The sequence below is a fragment of the Rhamphochromis longiceps genome, linkage group LG7, assembly GCF_057381845.1.
Source record: "Rhamphochromis longiceps isolate RC_006_pf linkage group LG7, R_longiceps_female_GT1.1, whole genome shotgun sequence".
In the NCBI taxonomy this organism is placed as follows: domain Eukaryota; kingdom Metazoa; phylum Chordata; class Actinopteri; order Cichliformes; family Cichlidae; genus Rhamphochromis; species Rhamphochromis longiceps.
The window spans coordinates 27,345,161-27,364,754 of record NC_140563.1 but is presented as its reverse complement, the minus strand read 5'-3'; the positions used below and the strand labels follow the sequence as shown (position 1 = coordinate 27,364,754).

At 39.2% G+C, this 19,594-nt stretch overlaps 2 protein-coding genes across 2 annotated transcripts in view; one reads left to right on the top strand and one right to left on the bottom strand.

Moving 5' to 3' along the window:
- LOC146665454 (aminopeptidase N-like) overlaps positions 1 to 14,563 on the top strand; it is a 36,390-nt gene extending 21,827 nt beyond the window's left edge. The window contains exons 16-23 of the mRNA XM_085413145.1: positions 878 to 933; positions 4,538 to 4,685; positions 4,822 to 4,913; positions 7,751 to 7,861; positions 11,991 to 12,158; positions 12,543 to 12,683; positions 14,232 to 14,313; positions 14,399 to 14,563. Coding sequence (XP_085269271.1) covers positions 878 to 933; positions 4,538 to 4,685; positions 4,822 to 4,913; positions 7,751 to 7,861; positions 11,991 to 12,158; positions 12,543 to 12,683; positions 14,232 to 14,313; positions 14,399 to 14,563 — 963 coding nt within the window. The remainder of the gene's footprint in view (positions 1 to 877; positions 934 to 4,537; positions 4,686 to 4,821; positions 4,914 to 7,750; positions 7,862 to 11,990; positions 12,159 to 12,542; positions 12,684 to 14,231; positions 14,314 to 14,398) is intronic.
- Positions 14,564 to 15,599: 1,036 nt separating this feature from the next.
- The window catches only part of LOC146665452 (synaptic vesicle glycoprotein 2B-like), a 51,386-nt gene continuing 47,391 nt past the window's right edge, over positions 15,600 to 19,594 (bottom strand). Inside the window, exon 16 of the mRNA XM_085413144.1 lies at positions 15,600 to 19,090. Coding sequence (XP_085269270.1) covers positions 18,907 to 19,090 — 184 coding nt within the window. The 3' untranslated portion in view covers positions 15,600 to 18,906. The remainder of the gene's footprint in view (positions 19,091 to 19,594) is intronic.

Here is a 19,594-nt window from a genome sequence, read left to right as displayed (position 1 = left end):
GATAAATGCCGCACAGAGTTCCAGTAGCAGACACATCTCTACATCAACTGTTCAGAGGAGGCCGCATGAATCAGGCCTTTATGGTCAAATAGCTGCTAAGAAACCACTACTAAGGAAAAGCAACAAGCAGAAGAGATTTCTTTGGGCCAAGAAACACAAGGAATGGACATTAGACCAGTGGAAATCTGTGCATTGGTCTGATGAGTCCAAATGTGAGATCTTTGGTTCCACTCGCCGTGTCTTTGTGTGATGCAGAAAAGGTGAACGAGTGGTCTCTGCATGTGTGGTTCCCACTATGAAGCATGAAGGTGGTGTGATGGTCTGGGGGTGCTTTGCTGGTGACACTGTTGGGGATTTCTTGAAAATTGAAGGCACACTGAACCAGCATGCCTACCACAGCATCCTGTGGCAACATGCCATCCCATCCTGTTTGTGTTTAGTTGGACGATCATTTATTTTTCAACAGGACAATGACCCCAAACACACCTCCAGACTGTGTGAACGCTATTTGACCAAGAAGGAGAGAGATGGAGTGCTGCACCAGATGGCCTCCACAGTCACCTTACCTTAACCCAATCGAGATGGTTTGGGATGAGATGGACCCCAGAGTGAAGGCAAAAGGGCCAACAAGTGCTCAGAATCTCTGGGAACCCCATCAAGACTGTTGAAAAAAACATTTTAGGTGACTACATCATGAAGCTCATCGAGAGAATGCCAAGAGTGTGCAAAGAAGTAATCAAAGTAAAGGGGAATTATTTAGGAGAAACTAAAATATAAAACATGTTTTGAGTTATTTCACACTTTTTGTTTACTATACAAGTCCATATGTGTTAATTCATAGTTTTGATGTCTTCAGCGAGAATCTATATCATTCCAGGTTATACCAGTGATAAACAGAGCACAACTTGTGGATGATGCATTCAGTCTGGCCAGGTAGGTCCATTAAGTTGCAGTTTTTCACTAATTTCCAGTTCTAATAATTCTGGTGTCTTTTATATATACCCACTGATAAAAAAGTAACTATATAACTTTTCCTATTTGAGACAATGAAGTACTGACTCAAGTGCAAGCTTTAGGTTTTTACGCAGATCTTTTCTTTTGATGCCACCTTTTGCTTTTCAGTAACTACATTTTCCCCCCAGACTTAGTTAATTGCTGTTTTTCAATTTAAAGTTTTGGAAGCTTACATTTCTATTATTTATAATCAGGAAATACAGATGATTAGTAATGACGAAGTAAGGGCAGCTACGAAAAGTGGAAAGGAAGCTGGTGCCATGGTCCTGGATCTTTGAGCCAGTTTTTTTGTTGTGGACTCCTGGGCCTTTCTTTTGGATTTCAGAGATGATTTAAGTTCATGCTCAGTATTTTTCATTCCGAGTTTAGTATTTCCTTGTGCTTCTGAGTTTCTTATGTATATTTTCTCAGGATGTCTTGTTTGATTATGTTAGTTCCTTTAATGTCCTAGAGTCTGTGTTCTGTCCTCAATGTAAAACCTTACAATTCCAAAGGAACTGCAAGTAAGCCTGCAGTCTGAGAGCAAAGTGTTCTATAGTGGCAGCATGGGACACTAAGGACTTTAAGATAAAATGGGGCCTGCTCATTCAAGACCTTTTATGTGAGGAGAAGGATTTTAAATTTGATTTTTGGATTTATAAAGGAGCCAATGAAGAAAATCCAGTATGGGTGAAATATGCTCTCCCTTTCTAGACTATGTAAGTACTCCTGCTGCAGCATTTTGGATCAACTGAAGGCTTTTTGTTGAGTTCTTAGGACAGCCTGATAAAAATGAATTACAATAGCCAAGCCTAGAAGTAATCAATGCATGAACTAGTTTTTCAGCATCACTTTAAAAAAACAGGATGTTCCTAATTTTAGAAATTTTGCACAAATAGAAGAAAGCAGTCCTACATATTTGTTTAATATGTGCATTGACGGACATAGCCTGGTAGAAAACACCAACTCCAGGACTTGTCACAGTCTTACTTGAGCAGAGGAAAAGCAAACTCTTTGCGTTTTGCGGGGCGGCATCATGGTGGGGGCGGCATCAAAAAAAAAAAAAAAAAAGCTCGTTCTCATGCTGCCCGACGTCATGCCAGCGCATATTGTGAATGACATAGATACCGATCGGTTTTCTATCTCCCATTTGCTGGGAGTAAGGACGCCCTCCGTTTGCGAGGTGCGCCTGCTGCTTGCGGCACAGGGAGGAGAGGGCGGGGCGGCGGGGGATTCTCTGGCTGGCTGGAGCAGCATCTAATAACCAACCCACAAAATAACACAAAATAAAAAGAAACCAACAAACACGAAAACACCAGACATTATGATACAGACTTATAATTTGCACCGATGTTTTTTCAAAATTCTATACGCGAAAAGTGAGCGCGAGAGCCCTCGGTGCGCCTGCTTGCTGCTGAAGTCAAAGTAAACTTTATTGTCATCTCCGCTACATACAGTCCAGTATATAGAGAGACGAGACGACGAGGCTCCAGTTACAGCAGTGCAAGTAAATGAGCAATATGTATAAGAAGAGTAAGAAAATAAATATACACTTTAGGACCAGGGGTAAAGGGATCAATAACAATTTAAAATTTACAGTTTGATGATTTAAAGTCTCACACACAACCCGTCGAAAGGGGAGGGGGGCCTGCTCCTTCCAAGTAGAGCACATTTCATTTATAATGTTGTAAATCCAAGACCATTATGTATTCATGATTTAAATCCTGGGTTGTGTGAAATCCCAGAAATGCACCCTAGACAAAGTGAATCTGTGAATTAAGGTGTAGGTCTATTAGGTTATGTTGTGGTGATCCTCGGGTTGGGGGATTTGTGTTCATACTGGAGTGCAAAATTAAAACCAATGGAAGATGGATGAGAAAAGTTCAAAGCCATCAGGTCCTCAGTTTATAAAAAAGACAAAAGAAGAGGAGGAGAAATGAGCAAAAGATGCAGGTAAGCAGATGTGTCATTGGATAATGGCAGGTCATGTATCCTGAAACAATCAGAATCAGAATACTTTATTAATCCCTAAGGAAATTATGTGGGTTACAGTTGCTCCAAAAAGAAATGGTAAAAATAGTAACAGTAACAGTTACTGCCATAAACATACAGCAATGTGCATAAACATACTTATTTTAATGCAGATATTGTCACAATTAATTATCAGCATATTAGACATGCAACCCTCCTATCTGCAGACAGATGTCAAGCCAGCTGCACAACAACAACAGATTCTGAGCTAACATTACTCCGACTAATTTGAGGTTCAAGTGTTCTAAAAATCACACTCTCCCTTTAATACACAGTTTTATTACCTTCTCACATTGTATGAGAGTTTATTTGCTAAGTGTCATAGGCAGAATCTGGGCTCATCACTGAACATAATATTCCTCCACATGTTCATGATGCACCAGTGCACATGTTGTCAACATCAGTTCAAATGGGCCTGATGGTGAAGGGCACCCATGGCAGGCTTCCTGGCAGTACTGTAAGGCCAGAGTTCGGCTGTGTCCAGTCTGTTCTGGGTAGAGAGCCACCGGCTTCATCATCCTGCAAACTTTGACTGCAAATCTGTTGAAGACTAACTGCGGTCCCTGGCCTTCTTGCGGTGTCATCTTCTTGGGGTGCCCTGTGTCTGAAATTCCCTGTTATATGGAATTTTGTGTTCAATTTGGAGATGATACTAGGGCTCATTATAAATACGCTGGATGCTGGGTTTGGAGAACACCACCTTAAAGTTGCTTTATGGCATGGGGCCATATCCAGATCAGTGAAATAGGGTAAGCTTAGAGCAGACATCAACTGACAAGAATCAGAATCGCATTTATTGGCAAAGTATCTGCACAAACACATACAAGGAATTTGGTTCCGGTCGATGGTGTCTTTCAAGCACAACAATGTAAAAGCACACAATATGTGAGCAACACAATGAACAATATACATAAACCACAATATAAAAACATCTAAATCCTTATATACAAAAACTACAGGATTACAAAAATGAATACCACAGAATGTACATAAGGTGCAGTTGCAGTATGGCAGTGTGAAGCAATGTGACAGTTCAACTATTTAGGAGGGAAATAGCAAGGGGAAAGAAACTGTTCCTGTGTCGGGTGGTCCTGGTCTGCAGGCCTCTATACCGTCTGCCAGAAGGCAGCAGGTCAAAAACTCTGTGTCCAGGGTGTGAGGGATCTGTAAAGACCACTGTAGAAGGGTCCATGCTCACTGGTCCTGTTAATCAGATACCTGATTGGCACCTGATCGTCAGCACCTGGGGTACCAGAAATTCAAAACAAAGAGTCGGTAGCAGAATAAGTTATTTGGCAATGTCAAAAAAGAGATGGCAAGTTTTCATGGGCGCAATCCACATACTCAATTCCACTGCTCAAACCACAAATGTATTTTTCTCACAAATGTGGTGAAAAGAGGTTTTCCAGTGTTACAAGATTTATTGAATAAAGAAATTTGTTTGTGGTCAATTCTTTGCTGTAATATTGTTTCTTAGCAATAAGTTATTTATTCCCATGTATTCTTTCTGCAGGGCTCAGCTGCTCTCCACCTCTCTAGCCCTCAGGACAACCTCTTACTTGTCAAAGGAAACAGAGTACATGCCCTGGCAATCTGCTCTCAATAATCTGGACTATTATTACCTCATGTTAGACCGTACGGACGTCTATCAGCCCATGCAGGTGAATACTTTCCAAAGTTTAGCTTTTTAAGAAATGTTCCTTTACTCTCTATGACTGTTTACCCAACTGTGACTTTAGACCCATTTGGAGGAAAACATTTTCTGCAGATAAACTCTCCTTAACTCTTGATTTTTAGGACTACATAAGAAAGCAGGTGACTCCACTATTCCTATACTTCAAGAACATGACCTTAGACTGGAGCAGTGTTCCTGTACAACACACCGATCAGTAAGTATACTCACCAGGATACATAGTCCACCTATAAACGCAAACAAAATATAAAGATGAGTAGATGAGTATAGGTTACAAGACATCAGAGAAACAGCAGCTTATATAGATATAGAAAAATAAATAAATAAAGACTTGAACCACAATCCAAATGGGTTATTATAGTCTAAAAATCACTTTCCCATCTTATTCCTACAAAATAATCAGCAATCCACAAATGACATATATTGACATATATTCCACCTTGTAATCAGTGTGTCAAAACAAAAAAGAGATCTGATTTAGCAGTTGGCTTGAGTGCTGGATAGTAGTTTTATTTATTTTTTGTACTTAAGTTTTGCTAACCACAATTTCCATTAGTTTTAGATTTCTCCTAGACTGCATTGTAGTGTTAGTCTAGTTCTTACTCTAGTATAGTAATGTATCACAGATCAATCTTGGTCCTTGTTCCAAGAACAAAGTACTTTTATTTATAAATGCATGGCCGCATGAATAAATTAAAAAAAATTCTAAACATGTACTGAGAAAGTGGGTACGGAAAGTATTCAGACCCCCTTAAATTTTTCACTCTTTGTTATAATGCAGCCATTTGCTAAAAGTTAATTTTTTTCCTCATTAATGTACATACAGCACCCCATATTGACAGAAAAACATAGAATTGAAAAACTGAAATATTATATGGTCCTAAGTATTTTAGAATTTTGAAGTTACCTGGATGAGCCTGCTTTGTAGTGCAAACCTCAGCTGAGGTAAACAGCAGACTGACAGCCTACATTCACTACAGATGAACGGCACCCAGAAATAGTTGTCCTTCAGTGGCCACTGTAGGTGAACTGTGGAATGAGAGTGGTAAGAAAACAGAACTCAGTTGACTGCAATCTACAGTCCACTGACATCTAGCAGTTGTATTTTATACACTTTAATGTAGAACTTTCCAGTTCTGTTATGACTCGTCTGCCTCAGTTTGAGCATCACTCTTGTGGCAAAACTCTTAGCGCTCTGGTCCTTTTGTAAAACAAATATATATATTATATGGTATAGAAATCAGTTAGACAGTAAAAAATGCTTGTATGAATGTGTGTGAATAGGTGATTGAGACATGTTGTATAAAGTGCTTTGAGTGCTCAAGTAGAGTGAAAAAGTGCTATATAAGAACAATTTCATGAATTTTTTTTTTATTTTTTATCTAGCCTTTCTTTATATTAACAAAAAGCTAGTAATTTGCTAAGATTTCAGTGCTTTTTCAAAGTCTTCATTCCTTATTTAGTGCTGTTCAAAGAAAATTCCATGGTGGATACAAATTTTGGTGACCATACAGGCAATGTACAATGAATGAAACACGTGAAACTACTTATGAGATAAATAATCTATATGAAAATCAAAAGAATTGACACTTTTGACAGTGGTTATGCTAAGTTTTGTGTAGATTGGCTTACCCATTAAGGAGGTGATGGGCTATATACACTACTTTACACCAGTCCAATGTGTCTCTGATGCTCAGTGATGGGTTATTCCCATCACTGAGCATCAGCATTTTACTAAGCAGTTTAAGCAGCTGCGCGCTCCCACAGGTGGCAATCACTTTCTGCCCGACGATCACTTTTTGGCACAACACCTGGAGCTAAGGAGCAAAACAATCGCATGAGTGCTGCTGTTTGACTGAGGAAGAATAAAGTAGTCGTGGTAAGCCAATCACACGACCACTTCAAGACAAAGCAACAAGGTGATATATACCAGTTTATAAATTGTGTTGATAGGCAACGTAAAACCAGAGTCATGATAAACAATATATACGCAGCGTTTTTTTCCTCAATAGTTTCGCCACGTTTACTGTCTAAGGACAGCGCAGCAAGCACTCTCTGCTTATGAGCAACAAATCAAAAACAAAAACAAAAAAACTGCCCTTTCATTTTGGTGGGAAAATGCACCATGTCAACCAATCAAAAAATGATATGGCAACATGACATTTGGTTGTTTAGGAAGAGGGGGAAGTTTTAGGAGTGATGGCGAGAGAGAGAGAGAGAGAGAGAGAGAGGAAAGAAAGACAGCAGTAAAAGAGAGAGAGTGAGTTTTGAGATGTGAGAGATTTGTGACGTTTAGCGTGTTTGGAGTGTGTAGTTAATGTGTTGTCTTGTGTTGTGTGTCAGAACAATGAGGTGACTGCTGTCTCCAGGTAAAAAATAGGAGTGATACACCTGCTGCTGTCAGACCTGCAGGTATCAGGCTGTGATGTTCTCCTTTATAGTGGACAGAATTTTTTTTTTTTTGGAGTGGCACAAATAATTTGTGGCATCTTATTGAATGCAGAACAGCTGATTGTTCTGTAAATAGTTTGAAATAGTTATTAAAAAAAGGGGGTAAAAGGTAAATGGCTGCAAATAACTTTGTTGTTTGCAAAACTTTGTGGTTGTTACAGTAAAAATGTAACTTTCTACTTGGATTTTATGTTTTTTGTCTGACTTTAGATCAATTGTGTTAATACAGTATGTCAAAATGAAAACTTAACTGTAAATTCAAACACGTGAGGTTGTGCTTTAAAGGATGATACCAAACAAGGCAAAGTAAATAGTTTTTAAAGGTAAAATGTAGAGGAAACATCAAAAGTAGTTAAAAATGGCCAATTATACCCTGGACCCCAGAGGCTTAAAGATTTTTTTTAAAGTAACGCAATAGTTACTTTTCAAGTAATTAATTACTTTTAGAATCTTGTAACTCAGTTACTAACTCAGTTACTTTTTTGAAGAAGTAACAAGTAACTATAATTAATTACTTTTTCAAAGTAACTTGACCAACACTGCTGATGTTTCAGATATAACGATGCCTGTCTCTTCTTGCAGATATAACCAGGAGAATGCCATTCGTATGGCGTGCAGAAGTGGGGTACCAGAATGCAACAGCTTGACAACCACATGGTTCAAAAAATGGATGGAGGAACCTCAACAAAATATGTGGGTCAACTTTATAAACTACTTTTCAATCACTGCGCTTTAATGAGATAGTTTTTTTTTTTTACATTGTAGAAATTCTGGGCAACAAGGAAATTCATATATGGCATATTCCATAGAGCAGGGGTCTCGAACTCCAGTCCTCGAGGGCCGGTGTCTTGAAACTTGTTGCAAAACATGTGAAAAAGAGCAGTAGGTCATTAGCAAGACTCTAGAGAACTTGACTGCATGCTGAAGTGGCAACCCCTAACCCTACTCAAGTCAATTTAAGTAAATGTAAACATTTGTTTGGGAAAATGTTGTTCTAAAGTTACTTTTATTGCACCATGTTCATTCACTCACAAGCTGCTGTAACATGAATCAAATGGCTGAATTGCCAGCTCAGCATACAGTCAAGTTCTACAGAGTCTTGCTAATGACCTACCAATTGTATTCACTTGTGTTGCAGCACGGACACATGGAAAAGTTTCAGGACAGGCCCCCTTGAGGACTGGAGTTCGAGACCCCTGCCATAGAGGTTATCAAGGCAAAAAGCACACATGTCCAGGACCTTTTCAAAAACACAATATTTATATGAGCCATCTTAAACATTTATTTTTAATCTAAATGAAAAGAATTAGCCTGTTAACTTGGTAATGCTAGCTTTGTTTCCATGTGCACTGTTTCCACACAATGCACACATTCTTAGTATTAAGAGAAACTTTAAACGGTGCAGTAATGCCTGCAGCTGTTGGAAGGCAGCCCCAAGCTCTTTAACAGCCTGACTCACAGTAGAACTAACCAACTGCTGTCTTATTTACATTAAGGTGTAGTGTAACTGCCAGCATAGTATTTCCAATATTATTAATAAAAATAGAAAATAAAACAAAGCTTAAAATTGAATTTTGAACCTGAACTACCCAATTCCCATTACTCAAACCAATATCACCGAGTCTAAGAGCAGGTCATATTCAACTGAATCAAATGCCTTGGACATATCAACAAACAGCTGCACAGTACCGCTTCTTGTCCAAGGCAAAAATGAACTAAATGATATAAAGATCTTAATTAAATGTCCTATCCGCAATAGTGCCATTATACTTACCCATACACCTATATTTCTAGCTGATGAAACCTATTACAGCCTGCAACAGTAAAGAACCTTGGATGTATTCACTTTAACAGCAAGCAATTCAGAGTGCTGTTGTGAATGGTGTGGGGGTAGGGATAGGCTTGGGACCCTCCCCTAGCTCTGCTGCGGAGGGTCTGTGCTGATGGACGTGGGTTACTGACCTGAACTGCTGCTGAACTGGGCCCTGGTCCGGATGGGCCTGGGTCCCCTTTCCCTGGCGGGTTGCGGAGTATGGGGGTGCCTACTGGGGTGGCTGCCGGTGGAGCTCACGGGCACGTCACTGCAACCCCTCCTGGCTTCTGCTCCGCGGCTGCTGAGTGACCCCTCATCTGGGGATTTGTAAATATTGTAGCTATCAATTACAATCACACAATTGGGCATTAACTTTTTAAACTGCATCTCTGATAGAACCATGATATTATTATCAGTTGTGATAATGTAGATATTTATCATGTCAGTTTTAGGGACAAGACTTCTAACATTAAAATGTAAAAGGCAAAGACCTAATCTATTTTTAAAATCTGCTGGACTGAGAATGTTTTTTATTGGACCAGGGTTTGGTTGCATGTTCCCAGATAACAGCAGAGCAGCATAACAGACTTGAATCTATTAGTTTTATAATCAGCATCTCTGGCAGCTGAGTACAAAAGCTCTTTTTGCACTTTGAGGATGTCATTCAGAGCTTTCAGAGATTGTAAATATAGCAGAATCCTCTTGTGACTTGTGATTGTGTGATGTCAGTCTTTTTCTTTTGCATAGAATGAATTTCTCAATGAAGAATAAATGAATCACTGACAAATATTCAAAAACATAAAAAAGGAGACGGTAAATGCCCTCTTGCAATTGAGTTCAAATCATCCAAAGAGGCAAATATTAATGAACCAACAGATGCGAGTGGCCAGCTTTTCCTGAAAAGTCAGTGACTCTGCTACTTGTGGACAAAATTCAAGGAAGTAGGTTCAACAAACTCTGAGTTTAAAAATAAACCAAGTTACAGTGGGGCAAAAAAGTATTTAGTCAGCCACCGATTGTGCAAGTTCCCCCACTTAAAATGATGACAGAGGTCAGTAATTTGCACCAGAGGTACACTTCAACTGTGAGAGACAGAATGTGAAAAAAAAATCCATGAATTCACATGGTAGGATTTGTAAAGAATTTATTCGTAAATCAGGGTGGAAAATAAGTATTTGGTCACCTCAAACAAGGAAAATCTCTGGCTCTCACAGACCTGTAATGTCTTCTGTAAGAAGCTTTTCTGTCCCCCACTCGTTACCTGTATGAATGGCACCTGTTTGAACTCATCATCTGTATAAAAGACACCTGTCCACAGCCTCAAACAGTCAGACTCCAAACTCCGCCATGGCCAAGACCAAAGAGCTTTCGAAGGACACCAGGAAAAGTATTGTAGACCTGCACCAGACTGGGAAGAGTGAATCTACAATAGGCAAGCAGCTTGGTGTGAAAAAATCAACTGTGGGAGCAATCATCAGAAAATGGAAGACATACAAGACCACTGATAATCTCCCTCGATCTGGGGCTCCACGCAAGATCTCATCCCGTGGGGTCAAAATGATCATGAGAACGGTGAGCAAAGATCCCAGAACCACACGGGGGGACCTGGTGAATGACCTGCAGAGAGCTGGGACCAAAGTAACAAAGGTCACCATCAGTAACACACTACAACGGCAGGGAATCAAATCCCGCAGTGCCAGACGTGTTCCGCTGCTGAAGCCAGTGCATGTCCAGGCCCGTCTGAAGTTTGCCAGAGAGCACATGGATGATACAGCAGAGGATTGGGAGAATGTCATGTGGTCAGATGAAACCAAAGTAGAACTTTTTGGTATAAACTCAACTCGTCGTGTTTGGAGGAAGAAGAATACTGAGTTGCATCCCAAGAACACCATACCTACTGTGAAGCATGGGGGTGGAAACATCATGCTATGGGGCTGTTTTTCTGCCAAGGGGACAGGACGACTGATCCGTGTTAAGGACAGAATGAATGGGGCCATGTATCGTGAGATTTTGAGCCAAAACCTCCTTCCATCAGTGAGAACTTTGAAGATGAAACGAGGCTGGGTCTTCCAACATGACAATGATCCAAAACACACCGCCCGGGCAACAAAGGAGTGGCTCCGTAAGAAGCATTTGAAAGTCCTGGAGTGGCCTAGCCAGTCTCCAGACCTCAACCCCATAGAAAATCTGTGGCGGGAGTTGAAAGTCCGTGTTGCTCGGCGACAGCCCCAAAACATCACTGCTCTCGAGAAGATCTGCATGGAGGAATGGGCCAAAATACCAGCTACTGTGTGTGCAAACCTGGTAAAGACCTATAGTAAACGTTTGACCTCTGTTATTGCCAACAAAGGTTATGTTACAAAGTATTGAGTTGTATTTTTGTTATTGACCAAATACTTATTTTCCACCCTGATTTACGAATAAATTCTTTACAAATCCTACCATGTGAATTCATGGATTTTTTTTTTCACATTCTGTCTCTCACAGTTGAAGTGTACCTCTGGTGCAAATTACTGACCTCTGTCATCATTTTAGGTGGGGGAACTTGCACAATCGGTGGCTGACTAAATACTTTTTTGCCCCACTGTAAATAACTCTGAAATCATTCAAATTCAAATAATTCACCATATTGAGTGGCAGCAAGTATGAGTAGCTCTTGAGAGAGTGTTCAGTTTTAAATGTGTATTTTCCAAATATCGTGATGTGCACAACTCTGGGAAAAGTAATGTCCGCAAGAGATAATCTTCTTAGCCCTTGTTCGTCACCCTCAGAATGGCTTCCTCAACTTCAGTAATATGTGGTGTCTAAAGGCTAGTAAGTAGAAGTACACGCCATTTTTGCCGTCAGTTCTGATGGGAAATGTCAATTCACTAGTCGACAAGTGTGACGAGTTGGGTTAGACTGGTTGGGAAGCACTGGTGAGAAATCCGTGAGTCTAACAGTGAGTCTTTTTAACAGGATGTATTTTAAGATACTTACTCAGCAGTGTGTTAACTGTAACCTTTTCAGGATCCACCCCAACCTGCGTTCAGTGGTGTACTGCAGTGCCATTGCAGCAGGTGATGAGGCTGAGTGGGAGTTTGGATGGTCACAATTTAAGATTGCTTCTGTAGCAAATGAGGCCAACAAACTCATGTTTGCATTGGCCTGCACAAACAACACAGAGCTGCTAAACAGGTATGTGTGTCCTTCCTGTGCACAAATAAATGGAACATATAGTGATGTAACAAGTCAGTAAGAAAATCCCTTATGTGGCCCATAAATCAAGTCAGGGAATTTGCAAACAAACAAAGCAGATTTTTTTAAGCCCCTTGGGTTAAAGCCTTAGAATTAACAAACTGATATAATGAAAAGAACTGTTTTTTAAAGCAGTATTGTCTCCCATAAAAAAAAACTTATAAAGGAACTCATTATAAAAACTGAAACTATTTTTGCAATCTATTGTAGCTTTAAACTTTTTAAGAAACACTGAGTTGAGTGTGGATACAGCAGAGACTCCAAGAATAAACATAGGTGAAGGAGCTTTAGTAAGTGCATTTCTTGTTTTAACTGTTTTCACAGGTATCTGTCTTACACTTTAAACTCCACTATCATCCGGAAGCAGGATGCCACCAGTGTCATCACATCTGTCGCCAGCAACAGAGCAGGACAAAAGCTGGCTTGGGACTTTGTCAGAAACCATTGGGAATACATGTTCACAGAGTTAGTATCACACTGATAAAAAATAATTTGCATGTGTGAGGTGGAGCAATAACTGAAAATACAGAAAACATCAACATGGAGTGTGAATTTTAGTACAGTAGCATAAGGTTGTTAAAATATACTTTTACCCTTTTTTGATTGACAAAATAATAATCAGCACTTCTTTTATTCTGAAAGCATTTATCAACCATCAGTTTAAGTCCTGAATGAATATTTTAATACGGTCAATTGAAGTCACAATGGATTGTTATATGCCAAGTAAAGGAGGGTTCAAAACCTGAGCTGGTACAGGTGTGGTCAGAAGTCTACAGGGGCATGATTATTATGGTAATTTGTGGCTCTTGATGATTTCTAGTAACTTTATTTTTCCAGGAAATGGTTGTACAGCATAGCTCTATAATGACTTTTAAAAAGGGTATACAAGTTTGAATTTACTTTGGATTTTCTCTAATGCCATAATGGCACCGGATACCGGTACCCATCCCTATTCTTCAGTGACCTTTTTCACTCACTATGTGTTTATCCAGCACTCCATTTTAATCTGTGGCGCTCTTCCACAGCATGTCTTTGTCCCGTCTTCCCCCTTTCACCTCAGCTGGTGATAGTAAATGGACCAGGCTCAGCTTCCTTAACCTGGTTCTGCTAGAAGTTTCTTCCTGTTAAAAGGAAGTTTTTCGACCTTATAATATAAAGTGCTTTAAGGCAACTTTCGTTGTGATTTGGTGCCATATAAATAAAACTGAACTGAATTGATAATTGTTTTATCATTTGTTCCTTTTGAGTTTTGTTATTTCATGCTTTAGGCCCTTGCCTAGCTTTTGTTATAGTTCGTTAGTTCCCTTTTCTGATTCCTCTCTATTTCCGCATGTCTGTCTGGTTGTCTCCGTGTTCTGTCTCTGTGGTTTCTGGTCTCTCCCTGTTTAGTTGTGTCAGATGGTCTTTTCTCTCTAGTCTCCGTGTTTCTTTCCCTTTTTTCTGTCAAGTTTGTATATCTTTGTCTCTGTCTCAGTGTTATGTTTCCTGTTTTATTTAGACAGTCCCCTGTCTTGTGTGCATTCTGTTCACCTTTCTCCTTGCTGTCTCATTAGTCAGTTTCTGTTCCGGTGTGTTCCCTAGGTGTATCTAGTCTGCTTTGTAACCTCCTGTGTCTGTTTTAGTCCTCCATTTGCCTCAGTTCATTTCTCCTCATGCTGTTTTTTCACTCGTCCTGTGTGTTTCCTAGTTTCCACGTTCCTGGTTTCATCTGTGCCTGAGTATTTAGTATTTTTGAGTTCGAGTACTAGCAGTAAAGCTGGCCTTTAAGTTTATGTTTAGTCTGAGGAGTCCTGCATTTCGGTTTATTCCCTGCTTACCACACTGATGATCGTAATGTATACAGTTGTAACTTGGCTTTGGTTTAATAAAACTAAAAAATAAACCATAAATAAACCATGGTATTCATTCCCATGAATGTATGTTAATTTCTGACCACAACTGTAAATATGCCAAATTTTATGTGTGCAAAGCTTCCAAGAATCTGTGAAATAAAGCATTCTCGTGTTCTTTCAGATATGGCGTGGGCTCTTTCTCCTTTGCTTCTATGATCACTGGGGTAACAGCGAGGTTCTCCACACCTGCTGAACTACAGGAGGTATACATTGATTAGGTACAATACAAAACCAATTTTTAAATGTTAAGCTTTTGTCTGAAGTCTTTTCCTGTGATTTCTCTCACAGCTGAAGGAGTTTGTCGAGGCGCACAGTGCAACAGGGTTTGGTTCTGCCACACTGGCTGTAGATCAGGCCCTGGAGAGGACCAGAATGAACATCAAGTGGCTGCAGACAAACAAACAGGAAATCCTGAACTGGTTCAACAGTCAGAACGGAGATCAAATGCAGTAACAAAGGTGTGTTTGGAGATTTAGTGTTGTTTTGGTTTTTTTCTGGAAAAAAAGAGTGACAATTTTATAAACTACTGGTGTACTGGTGTTAATGAAAAACAGCATGCAGTAATAAAGTAGTGAAAGATGTCTGTCCAAATTAAATTTGATTTGACTGTATATGAGATGTGTTTTAATAAATAATAAACTCAGATGATCCCTTTATTAAACTGACTGACAAATGCAAATAAACTAAAATGTAACCAAACTGTAAAAACATTTTACCCATTTTATTTTAGATAGATATCAGATTTGATGATATCCTCACATCAGAACTAAAAAATGTATTTCATAGATGTGTTATGGGATCTGACAAAGTCTGATTTTAATGGTGAACAAGTCTTCCTTACTTTTTATAAACTTCAAAACTCGCCTCTGTCAGTGCGCCCCAGGGCAGCTGTGGCTACAATGTAGCTTGCCATCACCAGTGTGTGAATGTGTGTGTGAATGGGTAGATGACTGAATGTAGTGTAAAGCGCTTTGGGGTCCTTAGGGACTAAGTAAAGCGCTATACAAATACAAGCCATAGGGTCTTTGCCTCAGGCCTGTCCTTCTGTCTCGTTAATCTCTTAGAACAGCAATTTTCTTTTTTCAGTAACTGATGCAGGGAACCTCTTATAAGCAATACTTTTTCCACTGCGAGATTTCTGCTGCGTATTCAGAGAAGGACAAAATTTGCTGTGACTTTTGCCTTCTCTCACAACATGTTGTTGTAATGCTGTTCATTTCAATGCCTTCATTCATTTTAAGTCCAGAATACGTATGAGTGAAAAAAAAATAACTAGGAAGGTGAAAATTGTAAGAAAGAGAAGTCAACCAGCAGATTAGATTTTACCTAGCAAAGTGTCTTCAGGTCAGAGAGAGAGAGAAATAAAAGTACACAGCTTTGGTCACATATATTTTGTACTCCACTGTATTGATTTTGTCAAGGTCTGCATTGGCAGACCATGTGGAGTAGAGAAATAAAGACCCAACATAGGACAATTTTAACTGAAACTAAGACATTTATTGTGTTTGATAAAAAGTATGAAACAAAGGGCTAGGCAAACCAATACGACACTAAACAAAAATCTAAACCGTGGAAACAAGAAAGTAAACATGAAAAACCATAAACCTGGTGAGAATTCGTAAATACCTGGAAGCATGAAACCTTGATAACATGGCATAAACGTAACAGACGACTTGACAATGAATGCATGAGAGTTCATACAGACAGGAATACACAAGAGGGTGACGAGGGAAAAGGAAGCACACGGGCAACACAGCTGGGACGAATAAACATAATAACAAGTCAGGAGGAAGCAAACTGAACACGCTGAACATAAGACGCGAGAATGTCAAAGTAAAACAGGAAACACGCAGACCAAGACACACACACTTGACATGGCAATAGGGAAATAGAAACTGGAGATGAGACATGGACATAAATAAGCAACAAATACAGAGAACATGATGGCTAGGGAGAACACACATGACAGACAAGGGCAAACATGTAAATAAGAGGTGGAGACAGAGGGAGAGAGGGAGCGAGACACGAAGGGAGACAAAGACATCGCTGAGACACACAAAGGGCGAGGGAGACTTAAACACAAGGGACATGACAGACTCACACGCTGAAGGCACGGCACTATAACCAACATAGTGGGGGAGACACCTACGTGGGAGGAACCTAAACAAGGAAACAGAGAACTCAAACAGAACTAACTGAAGCCTAAACTATACAAACAACATCATAATACAAAAAGGCATGAAACTCAAAATGCTGGGTCAAAAGACCCAGCACATGACAGTAATCCAGTAGAGTCCAGTACAGTACTCATGCGGAAACATCAAAAAAGACCAAATGTTGGACTTCAATACACAGATAAATATTCTATTAACTTTAAATAATGTGACTGCAATATTCACTGATCATAAGCATCTCTGTCAGGAACCGGCTGTGTGCTGGCAGGAGAGGACCCAAAGGCAGGACTAACAACACGCAGGGATAAATTCAAAACACAGCTTTATTAACAGAATGGCAAAGGGCAATATAAAACTACACTGGGATGAACTAAGGCACAGGGAGGCACAGGGAGGCCACGGGGAAACGCACACAACACTGATGGATGACGCACAGAAGGTAATGAGAGACGTGGGAACACACGGGCAGCACAGCTGAGGACAAACACATAACAAGACAGGGGAGACACGGAACTGAAAATACTGACCCAAGACGTGGGCCTTAAACGTAACACAGGAAGGACACAGAGGCAGACCGGAGGGGAGAGAGAGAGCACAGGGAGAGCATAATGGGCTGTGGAAACATGGAATAAAACTCAAGGGGAAACAAGCCACAGGAACTGAGAACTATATGAACACAGATACACAGAGGGAACACAGGACCAACGACACGGGGAAATCTAACAACCAAAAGCTAAACATAACAACCTAGGGACTAGAACTAAACTTTAAACTAACAAGGTGGACTAAAACCATAATACAAAATGACAAAACACAAGAAACTGAAACCGCTGGGTCAGAAAACCCAGGATCGTGACAATCTCAGTTAATTGCAATGAGCTGTTAAAAACTGCAGGTGAATTGATGCTGCAAGAATGACCATCCAACAATAACAATCATCCAATTGTTTTTTAAAAAGAGGTTAGTGCAAAGAGGTGTCCAAGCAGAATGCTTGAAGAACCATTTTCCTAAATATTACATTTTCAGTATGACCAATATATCTCTTGTTAGGATCCTATTAAAGGTTATGTATTTCTTCAGTCTAGGGGATGTAAGTTCAAATGTTCTCTGTCCTGCAGGTCAATAAAATAAATTTGTCTGCTTCATCCAGTCTCACAATTACTGTTTGCTAATGATTAATCTCTTAAAAACAACAAGTTTACGATGAGGGTTATTTTTAAAGGCTGTATTTTATCCTTATAATAAACAAGTACATTTTCAGAAACTGGAAGGTACTACATTTCATATAATGTTGCATACATTTGTGCCATACAGTTATTCACTTAATTCTGTTTACAGGTGTTGGTGGGCCAAAGAGGCAACAGTTCTTAAAAAACATGCAAGTTACCAAAGTCTACTCCTGTCCTTGACCCTAATCCTAGATGGTTCTTCAATAATATACTGGATGTTAAGAGGTTGATCTGAAGGTTATTTTCACAATGAATCAGTCAAACATCTGGTTAAAAATATTTGAAAATAGTGATCCCCATATCCCACTGCCTTAAAACTGACACCAACAGTTCAAAACAAAATAAACTTTCAGAAAAGGGGATTTCACTTATGTTGCTAATATTTTCAGTTTAACTAAGAATCACCAGTGAATTAACTGATTGTGTATTACAGATGACATATACAGACAAGTGCAGTATTATCAGATGTGAAAATCCAAACTAGAACAGTATTAACATTACAAGACATAAAGACACGTGGGAACTGGAATGAGTGAGATCACCCCTGCAAAAATTCACAGAGCAACAGCATCACATTTCTGTCATCAAAACCTAATCTTGACGTTAATATGTAGAAGTATGTGATTTAATCACACTGATCACATAAAATCTGTTACAGTCTGGGGCTAGTTTGCTAAGCTAGGTTATTTAGCCACTGTTTACAAGGACTAGCTTATTTATTTAGTATAAAGAAAAGCTAAAGCAGATTTTTAAGCTATGAAATATTGATAACAGAGCTTACCCAAGTCTGTCTTTGCTGCCTTAAGTCACTACAGTTTTAACCACATGTAGTCACAAATGTGAAGTCACTATGTATAAGCTTTAAGGCATGGTGTAAACAGTTTGGGTTACATGTTTGTAGGTAGAGTTTGTTGAAATCGGAAAATCTTTATTCAGTTTTTTGTCCCATGATTTCAAGCAGGTTATTTGCTAAAAGTGTTGGAAAAACTTTTAAGGTGCAAATTACAGATAACACTTTTTTTTACCCTGACATGCATGTAAATAGTGGTAGGAAGACAGAATATATTACAGCGCGTGCTTTAAACATTCAAAAAACATCTGTCCACGTGAGTCAAACAAATCATTAAATGGTTAGTATGTCAACTGCCTTAGTGGATTCATGGCATCAATAAAGACTCATACAGAAATACAGAAAAACATAAACCTGCTTTTTCCTGGTCTAAAACCTCCAACCTGAAAAAAATTGTTCTAATGAACAGTTGTGAGTTGTTCCAAGTCTTGTCTTTTTTTAAGTTCAGAGTCAAGGTAAACTCATTAGCCTCCAACAAGAAGTAGATGTGTTTTGGCCTCTTCCTTACCCCCCTCATTCCCACCTCAGCACGCTCGTATCACTTCACTGGAGAATTTTCTGTTGCGTGTCAGGCAGGTTGAGGGCCACAAGGCCGCCGCACACCAGCGCAGTAAAGGATAGTAGAATAGGGATGGCTTTGGTGATTCCCACACAGCTAGCAAAGATGGAGCTGCTGAGAACAGCAGCCAGTTTACACAGAGCATTCAGCACACCAGAAGCTGTTGCTCTAAGAGAAAAGAGTGACAACAGAATGACATTTTGAAGCAGCCTTATTGAAAATAAAGCTGTCACCAGGACTTTTCATTTCTTAACATTTTAATGTCCAAACAGAAAAAAATATGGTTTTGTGTTTTTTCAAGACTGCTGTGCAATCTTTTTCACACATAAACAATATTATACATAAATCATCCTAAAAAAAATAAAGAAATGTGAACAAGGATCCAATGATGAATCACATAAATAATAAATAAATACAGAATTATTGATCTATGGTTTAATAGGTGGAGTTCAGGAACTTTTTGATCTCAAAACTTCAAAAATTCAAAAATTCACATACATTTTTTAGTTGCAAGTGAAAAAAAAAAGTGATTAAAAAACACGGGCTCATTTTAAATCTGATCCCAGCAGCATATTTGAGCAACAACAACAAAAAAAGAAGAAATTAATGATTTAAAAAAGAAGTCTTTGGAATAATGAAACTTTCAAAAGTAAATATTTTAATGTTTTATGT